This window comes from Poeciliopsis prolifica, unplaced genomic scaffold, assembly GCF_027474105.1.
Source record: "Poeciliopsis prolifica strain line A6 unplaced genomic scaffold, Auburn_PproV2 SCAFFOLD200, whole genome shotgun sequence".
Lineage (NCBI taxonomy): Eukaryota > Metazoa > Chordata > Actinopteri > Cyprinodontiformes > Poeciliidae > Poeciliopsis > Poeciliopsis prolifica.
This window is the reverse complement of record NW_026562575.1, coordinates 180,663-192,950: the sequence shown is the minus strand read 5'-3', so window position 1 is coordinate 192,950 and position 12,288 is coordinate 180,663. Positions and strand designations below refer to the sequence as shown.

Sequence of the window (12,288 nt, the reverse complement as noted above, 5' to 3'; positions counted from 1 at the left end):
ATAGCAACAACTGATCTCTGCTGTTCCTTAGGACCAAAATCTCCCCGTAAGGAGAAAAAAAAAATCAAAGTTTTATTTCTTTTACATTGTTGTTTTTAGCGCACACAAATGATAGAGTACTTAATAAATTTTAATAAAAGTCTTCATTTAGATATATTATATTATATTTGTTTAGACCAGAAAGGAAAGTTATTACGTAGTTATACTCTACAATTCAAAAGGGAAAAGTTTTTTAAAGTTTTGACAAACCTTAAAGTCTTTTCAGCTCGTGGAGGATCCGTTTCAGTGAAGTTAGCAGTGAAGTTAGCAGTGAAGTTAGCAGTGAAGTTAGCGTTCACGGAGGGAAACTTGTTGCTGTTCTGCTCAGTCAGAATGTTGCTGATGTCAGAAAAATCTGCTGTCATGTCATGAGCTGGAAACAAAATAAATAAATAAAATCAACAAACGTGTTTGCAAAAACAAGTTGCATCGTATTTTCACTTAAGACTTACAAAATAATTTCATGATTTTGGCAAAAGTGCCAATCAGGTGTAAAATCTGCTGTAGAATTTAAACTGAGGTAACGCTGAACAGAAAATCGTTTGAAAAAAAAGAAAGAGGAGACATTCTACCCTAAATGCTGCAAATGCAAGCATTGCTGAAAATAATTCACTCATGTAACATCGCGTAATGTTTCAGCTCTCTGCATCACTTTGAGTCATCAAGCTTTATTCTTTTTTATACCCTTGCTAATTCATCAGTTCGATTTCAGAAAGGAATCAATGACTTCTCGATTTCATCGTTTTTTTTTATAACAGAAACATAAAATGTACTCATTTTTACATCTTTAAGATGACTATAACAAGACTCACTGTGTACACTGAGGGCGATGAGTTCGGTCAAAAGGAAAACGTTCAGGATTCCCAAAGATACGGCCACACCGAGGCAGAGCCTCTCTTTGGAGCTGCTGCTACCTGAACAGAAACCTGAACAGAAACCTGAGCCTTAGCAAAATGTAATTAAATTAAATACATACTATATTTCTCTGTAACTTTGTTCTTACCTGTGGGATGAGATGCACTTTGTTCAACAGGTTCCATATTGACGTAAATTTCCTCCATCGCTTCAAAACTCTGTACTGGGTTTTTTATTTTTTTAAAACATTGACTATAAGTATAGTGGAGCAAAATGAAAAACTGTGGGAAAGAGGTTAGATGTCTGGGGTTCAACATAAAACGTATTTTAGAGATAACAACCAAATAAAGAAATTCATGAGTATGGAATCAGAATTATTTTTCTTAAATATCTTATGCCACATAAAATTCTTGAAGGTTTCAATAATTTCCTAGGTTCATATTTGCTGAGTCAATTCTGTATCGCTGAATATTTATTTCTCCTTTTTTCTTTGTTTTCCCTTCAGCTCGGTTAATCCTACTCATAATAAACACATTACAATTTCTTTGGGTGACTAAAATAATTGACTTTTACATTCACGCACAACTTTGCGGTCGACCACATGGTACTGCATGGTACTGCATGATATCAAAAATTTAAAAAATGTTTTAAATCACTGATATAAGAGTAAAAACAATAATAATAATCTGATGTTGAGATATTTCTGCTCTATGCATCCAAAATGATTTCCTTGAAGGCTAATACATTGTTGGAGCAGATAACCGGTTCCCTCCTCTGTCATATTAAGATCATAATTGTGTCATATGGATCCAACAGTTTTTTTTACAGGTCTCAGTCTGTCCTGATAACTAGACATAGTCTTGCTCTCAGTAAATACAACTGTCATCTTTTAACCTTGTTTCTTGTCCAGTAGCAGAAATACTTACATTAAGAAGCCACAGTCCTTGAGTTGCATTCCAAATGACCAAACTTGTATCACCCATGAATCAAATAATTAAGGAATTGTACGTATTTGTTCATATTTTAAAGGTATGTAGTTTTTTAGGACCGCTATCTAGTAAAAAAAAAAAGCTGCATAATCTGGCTAGTTGGCTGTAAACCTCAGTCACCATGTTTCCTCATCTTCTGAAACAACCACCAGGCAGAGAGCAACAGATTGACAATCAATTTGCTTTGTGAAGCACCGCCTCACTGGGAGGGAATCAAAAGGCTAAAGTGCCAATCAGGTGCAAGTTGGGCGGTTTAAAGTAAGAGAAACTCGATACTGCCTTCAGAGCATGCTGAAGATCAACAAGCAAGCAAGCAAAACATTCACAAAATGGATGTAGAATATCGGAGTTCAGGAATAGAATTGGAGTACAGGATAGAAGAGTTCACTGAATAAAGACATTGCACAGAAATTCAGACTGGGAAGCTAACTGGCAAATTGCTAGCTAAGTATGTAGAGCAGGAAAATAGGTTGGATTTACTTAAATTTATGCAAACCAATTGCCTCAAAAGATTCAGTTACTGCAACATATAAAATACAAGTGTAGTTACACTGTGTAATTTTGGCAAAGAATATTCTTAAACTCATCCAGAATATTATCTCTGCAAAAAAACTTCTTTTATTTTCTACCTACAGCAGCAGCAGCACCAGCAGCAATATATTTGCTACATACAATAAGATACACGGTCTCATTTTTTTTATTTTTTTTTGGGACATAGTTGTCCTGTTCAAAACCTTGTGGTTTGCTTGAGCAGAAATGGTGTGGTGTCTGCTGGGCATGTTAAAACGTTTAAACATTTAGCACACAACATCCTCACTACTTTCAGATAGTTCACTTTTTATTTTATTTTTGTTGTTGCGTGGACTCAATTTAAATAGATTAACTGATAAAGCTTTTTTTTTTATTGTTTGTGTGTTTTATCCAAAGATTCCTGCCAATGGTTTAAGATGAGTATAAACAACTAGTTGATGATAATTAAGTGATGTTCACTTGGACTTTTTTTTTTTTAAAAAGTCTGATGTTTTATTTTACACTGAGCGGCCAAAGTCCAGGTTCAGCAGAAGGCTGAAGGCATCTGATTCAGGCTTCAAACTAAGTACCCGTTTGCTTTACTGTAGAGCTTTGGTAAGGTTAAATTTAGTGGGCTAAAGAAATCAGACAGTTGATTCTCCAATGTGAGAAATCCCTTGAGGTAGTCAAGTTTCTTGTTTGTTCAAATTTTGTTAGTCATTTACATAGTATGATGACTAATTAACAGTTGATTTATTAAGTGATCTTCAGTCAATAAATACAATGTAATCTTTCAATTCATAGTTGAAGTTCTATTATCGGAATTCTGCAAATTAAATATTTTGTCGTATATTTCAATAATTCCTTTCATTCAGTCTAAGCTCCCTGAAAAGGAGAAATTACCTTTCAGATCAATATATTTTTGATTGCTTTGAGTATCATGATATTTTTTACTTCATCTGACTGATATGATCTTCTTTAACGCATGCTGATGGTTCATATTGTTCGTTAATAAGCTTATCATTTACAAGAGGTGAACATTAGTGAACATTAGTGAACATTAGTGAACAGATAGCATCATGAGAAGCAAGGAACAAAAGCTGTAGATAATTTTAACGGTAAAAAAAAAACAATCACCATGTTGTGACCAGCTCTGGGAGAAGGGGCTGTGTAGTGAGTATGTTTATTTTTTTAATATTTGTTTTTAGGTAAAGTGCACCATTAGCAAAACTTAGTTAATGTTATTATAACTTGGGGCTAGTTGTCAGAAGATGTGAGAGGGGTTATTTTAAAAAAAAGAAAAAAAATCACTGATTGAATGGTTGGTTGATAGCCAGCATATATTTGAAGTTGTGCAACAAAAACCAAACTAAAAAAATTATATGAAACCTGAATGGCCATTCAGTTTGATAAATATTTACGCAGACTATTATTCAATAAATCGATAGAAATCCAAGTGCATGCATTAAAACATCCAATCTAAATAATAGGAATTGTATTCACTATCTGAATACAGACTGAAAGTTTACATTGATCATTTATAAGCTTCAGTAATGGAAAATTCAACAACTATATTTTGTTACTGAACACACTCAAGTGTGTAAAATGATGGATGGAGGAAAAAAGCATCATTTGGGCTGAGAAACATACAGCATATAAGTTAGAGAAAAGTAGTGGATAATGATAAAGGTAACAAAATAATTTACCATGTCGGAGCGTAGTTGTGCAGTGTTAAAAAATAAAGAAAGAAAGAGAGAAAAAATAACTTTCAACTCTAGGGAAAGCTAAAACTTAAATATGAGTAGTCTCAGTAAGGTCTGTTTAAGTGTCACATATTCTTAAGAAATAAATTTACAAATGAGAAACTTTTACTGACAAGTTTCACACTAGCGAGTGTTACAGAGAAAAATGTATGAGTTTCAAATGTGTTTATACCGGCGTTTACTATTTTGGAGAAAGCATGAAGCTCTGGGAAGATCAGTGTTGATTCAGCAGCAGGAAAAAAAATTGAACGAAAGTAGCATTTACAATGATGCGAGGATAAATTTTGGAAAATTCTGGACAAATTCTTTAACCAAGGAAAGTTAAAAGTCTAATTTGAATAACCTCCCGTTGGCCTGCTTACAAACAGTCACATATTCTTAAGAAGTACATGTACAAATGAGAAACATTTACTGAAATGTATCACACTAGTGAGTGTTACAGAAAAATCTATGAGTTTCAAATGTGTTTAAAGCGTGTGTCGCTCACAGATAACTGAAGGTAATCACTCTTTAGACAAAGAGCGATAAACTGAGAAAAAAAAACAAAAACCAGATGTCGCTCTGGTTTGCCCCCCTCATGAACCAGCGGGGTTCATGAGGGTCTTGCTCTGAATTCCCCCGAGGTGGCTAATTTGTCATTCTGTCTGCATCCAGCAAAGTTCGCACCTACTTGCAAGCAAGCAAGCCTCTGCGTATCGCAGCTCGGACCTCCAATTCTATGCCTGGCTGAATAAAGACACAGAATCAGAAGCAACATCTCCATTCCAAATCTATTTCAACTTCACTACATAATTATATACTTTTTTTTTTTTTTTACTTGGTTAAATAATTGTTGTTGTTGTTGGGTGCTGTATTACTCTTAAAAAGAAAGTCAGATATACGACATTTTCTGAATTCAGCAGAGAGAAAACAGAAAAAACCTAACACAGAGACCATATGGATTTCACAGGCCGTACCCTATATTTGATCAACCCCCCACAGCTCAGACCACAGTTGTACGCCAGTCGCAGAATCAGAAGCAACATCTCCATTCCAAATCTAATTAAAACTTCAGTAGACATAGTATATAATTATATACATTTTTCTTGATTAAATAACTGTTGTTGTATTGGTATTACTCTTTAAAAAGATAAAAATCAATAGAGGAGGAGGAGGAGGAGGGAAGGGAAGGAGGGGAGGGAGGGGGGGAGGGGGGGGGAATTAGGTCAAAGGGGACCTGTCAAAATGGGACTTGACGAGAACCTGTCCCTAATGTCTCTCTCCCAGTGATGCTCGTGTAGTTGAGAAATCAACTGATCCCTTAATTTCTTAGGCACCACCACTCGTAATCCCCACAGTAGACAATCATCTTCAACAGTGAGCTCAAAACGTCTCTGAAAATATGGCTTCAGCAACTCATCCTGTACATGTTTAGGCCAGCCAGTTAACACCAGCTGTTTCACCACCTTTAACACAGGATCTTTGTCTGTTTCTTTTGCAACCTCCTTTGCAGTGATAGGTAGCTCGTCAAGATAAGATACTTTGTAAATAGGGTTTGACACCACATCCACATTTGGTTTCATCGGTAACCTTGATAAAGCATCCGCATTACTGTGTTGCTCAGATCTTTTGTACTGAATCTCATATTTGTAGGCAGCTAGAATTAGAGCCCACCTTTGCAATCTAGCAGCAGCTAGTGTTGGTACACCTGTTTTTGGTCCCAAGATTTTTAGCAATGGTTTGTGGTCTGTTACCAAAATGAATTTCCTTCCATAAAGATAGTCATGGAACTTCATAACACCAAACACTAAACCAAGTGCTTCTTTTTCAATTTGTGAGTAGTTTTGTTCAGTCTTAGTTAGCATTCGTGATGCAAATGCAATCGGTCTTTTGCTTCCATCTTTCATTTGGTGACTATTACAGCACCAACTCCATAAGGAGATGCATCGCATGCTAAAATAAGTGGTAACTCTGCATCAAAATGTACCAAGATTTTGTCAGATTGAAGAGCCTTCTTGGCATTCTCAAAAGCATTCTGACAACTTTCTGACCAACTCCAGTCTGCATCTTTGTGTAGCAGTGCTGACATTGGCTGGATCAGAGTCGATAAGTTTGGTATAAACTTCCCATAGTAGTTTAACAGAGCCAAGAATGACCTAAGTTCAGTTACATTTCTTGGAACTGGAGCCTTCTGAATAGCGGTTGTCTTTTCCTTCATAGGATGAATTCCAGTAGCATCAATGACATGTCCTAAATATGAAACACTGTCTTGCATGAATTCACATTTTTCTCTCCTTACCCTAAGGTTGTAGCTTTGGAGCCTCTTAAGGACCTCCTTTAAGTTACTCAGGTGGCTTTCTGCATCTTTACCAGTTATCAAAATATCATCAAGATAGCAGATAACACCATCCATGCCCTGAAGTACTTGATCCATTATTTTCTGGAAAATTGCAGGAGCACTTGCAACACCGTAGGGCAACCTGTTGTATTGATACAGCCCTTTGTGAGTGTTGATGGTCAGGTAGCACCTAGAGCTGTCCTCCAACTGGACTTGCTGGTAAGCCTGCGATAAGTCTAGTTTGGTAAATTTCTGACCTCCTGCTAATTTTGCAAATAGATCTTGCGTTTTTGGAAGTGGATATTGATCCATGTTTAACCATGGATTGATGGTGACTTTATAGTCTCCACATAGTCTCACACTGTCATCCTTTTTAGGTATGCACACTATTGGAGCAGCCCACTCACTGTAATTAGTGGGTGAAATAACTCCTTCTGCCTCCAATTTTGTCAGTTCCTTTTCAACAGCTCCTCTTAATGCATATGGAACATTTCTTGGTTTGTGGAACTTTGGCGTTGCTTCTGGAACAACATGTAACTTGGCTTTAATACCTTTCAACTTGCCTAGCTCAGGGTTGAACACTGATCCATACTGAGCGCAAATGTCTTCCACTGTTACTGGAGCCACTCTGTTCACCTGTGACCAGTCTAGCTTCAACTGGCTAATCCAGTCTCTACCCATCAAAGCAGGGCCTCTTCCTTTTACTACTAACAGTTCTAGTTTCTTAGTGGTCTCTTGACATTTCACTTTTGCCACAAATTTACCCATCAACTGTAATGACTCTTGACTGTTTTAAGTACACAATTTGCTGAACTAAGTTTGACTGATTTAAATCTGCGCCTATACAGATTTTCAGATATCACTGACACTGCGGCACCAGTGTCTAGTTCCATCTTCACTCTTGAACCATTTACACTGACATACACATAGTAAGGCTTTACAATGTCATCATTACCTGTGTTCATTTCAAACAGACCAAAATCTGGACTGTCCAATGTCAGATCTGGAACAGTGTCAGAGTTCGGTGCAGCTTCCGTCTTGCACTGAACCACATTACTGGCTGCTCTGTCTTCTCTGACTTGATGTGACAGGAATTGGTTGTCCTCGGGATCTCTTTTTAACCCATGCTGGTAGCCTGGATCTGCATCCTGGGGCGCATCTTCAGGGGGCTATGCAGACTGTGGACATCCTGCTGTTGAACGCAGACATCATGGCGCTGCTTGAGAGCGCTGGGTTGCCTCTTAAAATCCAGATGCATGGTTCCTTTGGTCGTACTCGAACAACCTTCTTTACGCGTGCGACAGGCTTTTGCGATGTGTCCCTTTTTCTTACACTCGTGGCACTCACTTTCTTTAAACCTGCAGTCATTCGGGTTATGATTTTTTCCACCGCAGCGATAACAGGGCTTACCGGCCACTGTATTTTTCTCAGCTTCACGGTATTTTGGTTTCACTCTTTTGTCCACTACATGAGCCTTGAAAGCTTTCTGTGCAAATTGCTGTGCACTGTCCTTGGTTACCTCAAAGGATAGCGCCATCTCTACAGCCAGCGGCAGCGTCAAGTCTTTGGTGTGCGCGGTGCTGAGTAGACGGTCTCTCAGCTCGCTGCTCTTTACCCCACAGACAAATCTGTCACGCAGAGCTTCCTCTAAGAAAGTCCCGAATTTACATGTAGCTGCTACTTTTCGTAAACTAGCCACGTACTCACTGATTGTTTCATTGTCTTTTTGGTTTCTTCCGTGAAACTTGCACCTTTCTGCAATAAAGTTAGTCTTCGGTACGTAGTGCTTCTGCAGCAAACCCACCAGCTCCTCGTAGCTTTTCTCTGACGGTTTATCCGGAGCACACAGGTCCATCAGCAAGCTGTGGGATCTTTTTCCCACCACCGTGAGAAATACCGACTTAGTTTTCTCATCTTTAGTGTCCAAGTCGTTTGCCGCAAAATACTGCTCGAGACGCTCGCGGTAGTTGTCAAAACTTTCCTCACTTTCCTCGAAGTGAAAATCTTCTGGCTTTCCAAACGCCATCTTTGTAGCTCTGGTTCGGCGGTCCTTTCACTCACCCAAACGGTCGGCTTTTTAACGGTCCCGTTTTGCCTCTATGGAGCCGCAGCTTCTGCGCACTCTGTGCCTTCCAGCTTGAACAATCCCATCCTCGTCGCCAAAATTCTGTTGTGTATAACACTAGTTCAAAATAAATGATGTCCAAGCAGACGACTGGACCAAGCACATAGCAACATTTTATTTCCAAACGGGAACTCACTTCTTCTTCTGTAGTTACAGGTTCTCTAACCAGACTCTCAAAAACCACGAGAGCGCCACCTACAGAGTTTCATTAATTTCTGTGTCTGGAACACCACAAGTTTGAAACAGAAACCACATTCCCTCTAAACAAAAAAAGAACAATTGTTTAAATAAGACATTAGAGAAGGCAGAAAATGTGAGATAATTAACACCTTATTGTATCTGATTCTCATTAGAAAATAAATAATAAACCTGCTGATTAACAGAAAATCTTCCATAGGATCCTAGAAATACAGAAAAACAGGAAATAGTTCAGAGAGAAAAAAACTCAAAGAAAACATTCAGGATCATATGTGTCACCTACCTTCCACCAAACTACCGGTGTTGGAGAAATTGTGATATTGTTAATCAAATATTTGTTATTCTCATTGCTTTATTATGTGTCTTTCTTTTATGCTTTCATTTTAGTTAATCTCATTATATAATTAAGATTATTTCTGTATTGTTGATTAACTCTGATTCCTTTCTCCGAAGGCCTCACTGATAGAGAGCAGAGACGAAATGGCTTCCAGACCAGACGATGATCTCTGCTGTCCGGTCTGTCTGGACATATTTAAGGATCCTGTTCTTCTGTCATGCAGCCACAGCTTCTGTACGGAGTGTGTGCAGAAATCCTGGAGAGAGAAACCAGGAAGAGAGTGTCCAGTTTGTAAAAGGAGATCATTCATCAAAAATCCACCACGTAATCTGGCTCTGAAGAATCTGTGTGAGACTTTCTTACAGCGGAGACAGAAGAGAGCTTCAGAGGATCTCTGCAGTCTGCACTCTGAGAAACGCAAACTCTTCTGTCTGGACCATCAGCAGCCAGTGTGTGTCGTCTACAGAGACTCAGAAAACTACACCAGTCACAGATTCAGACCCATTGATGAAGCTGCTCAGCAACACAAGAAGAAGCTTCAGAAACTCTGGAGCCTTTAAAGAAGAAGCTGGAGCTCAGGAAGAAAGTTCAGGAGGAGTTTGATCAGACAGCAGAACACCTGAAGGTCCAGGCCCGACACACAGAGAGGCAGATTAGGGAGCAGTTTAAGCAGCTTCATCAGTTTCTAGCAGAGGAAGAGGAGGCCAGGCTGGCTGCACTGAGGGAGGAAGAGGAGCAGAAGAGAGGGATGATGAAGGAGAAGATGGAGGCTCTGAGCAGAGAGATAGCAGCTCTTTCAGACACAGTCAGAGCCACAGAGGAGGAGCTGAGAGCTGAAGACGTCTCATTCCTGCACAACTACAAGGCTGCAGTGGAAAGAGTCCAGCGCTGCCCCCTGCTGGAGGATCCACAGCTGCCCTCAGGAGCTCTGATAGACCAGGCCAAACATCTGGGCAACCTGGCCTTCAACATCTGGAGCAACATGGAGACAGTGGTGACCTACACTCCTCTGGTTCTGGATCCAAACACGGCTGGTTCAGAACTCCGTCTGTCTAAAGATCTGACCAGTTTGACTTTAGAGAGGAACAGCAGCTTCCTGATAATCCAGAGAGATTTGATAAAGCCTGCTGTTCTGTTCTGAGTTCTGAGGGTTTTAACTCAGGGAACCACAGCTGGGATGTTGATGTTGGAGACACTAAAGCCTGGAGCCTTGGTGTGATAGAAGAGTCTGTTGAGAGGAAGGGAAGAATAGAGTCTGGATGGATGTTTTTATGGTTATATAAAGGTACATACTATGCATATTCTCCATCAGCTCCTTTCCATCGTCTCTCCATCCAGAAGAATCTCCAGAGGATCAGAGTGAATCTGGACTGGGACAGAGGAAAGCTGTCCTTCTCTGATCTGGATACTAACACACACATACTCACCTTCAAATACACCTTCACTGATAAGATGTTTCCACTCTTCACCACTACTAACACCTTAAAGATTGAACCGATGAAGATCTCAGTGAACAAGCAGCAGCTCTGATGATCCAAATCAAAACTTATTGATCAGATGATTGATTGGTTTTATGATTGATTATATGGTTTTCTGGTTTGGTGAATTTCTTATTGTCATTTTTAAACTCTGTTTTTAATCAGGAAATGAAAGATGATCTGATCATCTGGAGGATTTTTTACATATTTCTGTTTCCACTGAAATATTTTGAAGGTTTATTATTTATCACTCGATGTAAATAAATTACTAGGTTTTTTGTTGAAAACTTGCTCTTTCAATTTTACTTGTGATGGATCATAAATGAAAACTATCACTTGTATCAACGTATCAATATATTTCCTTCTAGTTAAAGAATTACTGTTTACACAAATGTTGTAGATTATTAGTTGTTTCCAAACCTGAAGATTTTTCTTTTTTTTCTTGTTAATTTTGGAAAGAATTTCATGTAAACAAATATATCAGCTGGTTTATGGGATCAAATGTTCATGAATGTCTCTTGTTAACTTGAAACAGCAAAAATAAAACCTTTAAAATCAGATAACGTATCAAAGTTTCTTTTCATTGATGGCTTCAGATTAAACATGCATCAATAAATGATGCATTAATGTTTTCTCTCATCCTTTTGATAACAGAAGACTTGATTTTATTGGTCAGACTGGAGGAACGCCGCCCTCAAGCTTTTAAAGATGAAGTGATGTGAAGAAATCAAAACAAGGCGTCTAAATGGATCCTGTGGGGAACAAAGACCAGCTGCTCCACAAAAAACTAAACACAAAGGAAGGATCTCAGAATTAGGACCAGAAATGCACCAGAAACCACTTTCAGAAACAGAAAGCTAAATGTTAACAAAATGAAACATTAAGAAAGGCAGAACATTTGAGCGACTTACCATCTTATTGTATCCAATTTTCCATTAGAAAAGTAATTATAAAACAAAGAAACCAATTAGAGGCACCAGAATAATGAGGTTTTGGCAACAGCTTCAGTTACAAACAAGTTTTTACTCTGAAGTCAAACTTTTATTTGAATTAAACTCTTAGATGAAGGGACCTGGTGTGTTTTTGAGACAGAAATATAATGTTCTGATTTTCTTCTATTATATCAAAGAACTTTGTATTTTCTGTCATCAGGAAAGATAATTTTCTTTCATCAAGGATTTAGATGGTTAAATTTCTCTGAGTTTTGTAGGTTGAACATCACGTTTAAGTGAGTTTTTGAAGGGCCCTCTAGGTCAATGTCCATTGGCTGAGTTGTGTAGATGAAATATTAAAAATGTTTTATTTGCATTGTTATGGGACTTAATGTAGTTTTTGATTATTGATTGTGCACTTTGAAATGCCTTGCTGCTGAAAGATGCTATAAAATAAAATTTGATTTGATTTGATCAGAATTGTTTGGTGCTTGGAGGTGGACTAGACCAGCAGCTGCTCCAAAAGCATGAGGTGGACCACAGAGCAAGGCTTTCTGGGTACATACAACCAAAGCAAACAGGCTAGCTAGCATTAGCAGGAAAGTTATTATTTACCGAATACAAAAAGGAAATCCTGAAACTGCTTCTATTTTCTGGAAGCCATTATTAAATTGATCAATGGAATCACTAAAATGAAACAATTTTCAATGAGATTTTAATGTTCTTTGTAGTTTTTTGAAATGAT

The 12,288-nt window shown here is 38.2% G+C and overlaps 1 protein-coding gene and 1 long non-coding RNA gene across 3 annotated transcripts; both read right to left on the bottom strand.

Moving 5' to 3' along the window:
- Nucleotides 1–316: 316 nt before the first annotated feature.
- LOC129356836 (uncharacterized) lies at nucleotides 317–2,445 on the bottom strand. Of its 2 annotated transcripts, none has more exons than XR_008605459.1 (3): nucleotides 1,821–2,445; nucleotides 852–1,117; nucleotides 317–412 (listed from the first exon to the last, which is right to left on the bottom strand). It is a non-coding gene; the product is annotated as an uncharacterized LOC129356836 (long non-coding RNA). The 2 variants fall into 2 exon arrangements; XR_008605458.1 differs by lacking the exon at nucleotides 1,821–2,445 and having other exon boundaries at nucleotides 852–965; nucleotides 1,043–1,141.
- A 5,145-nt stretch (nucleotides 2,446–7,590) lies between these two features.
- Nucleotides 7,591–8,610, bottom strand: LOC129356846 (uncharacterized). Its single transcript, XM_055026392.1, has one exon. It carries the CDS (start codon nucleotides 8,497–8,499, stop codon nucleotides 7,591–7,593), a length of 909 nt encoding a protein of 302 aa, XP_054882367.1. The 5' UTR covers nucleotides 8,500–8,610.
- Nucleotides 8,611–12,288: the final 3,678 nt, after the last annotated feature.

Excerpts from the sequence above, each read along its gene's own strand:
- LOC129356846 (XM_055026392.1), bottom strand. The coding sequence starts at position 8,499 with ATGGCGTTTGGAAAGCCAGAAGATTTTCACTTCGAGGAAAGTGAGGAA.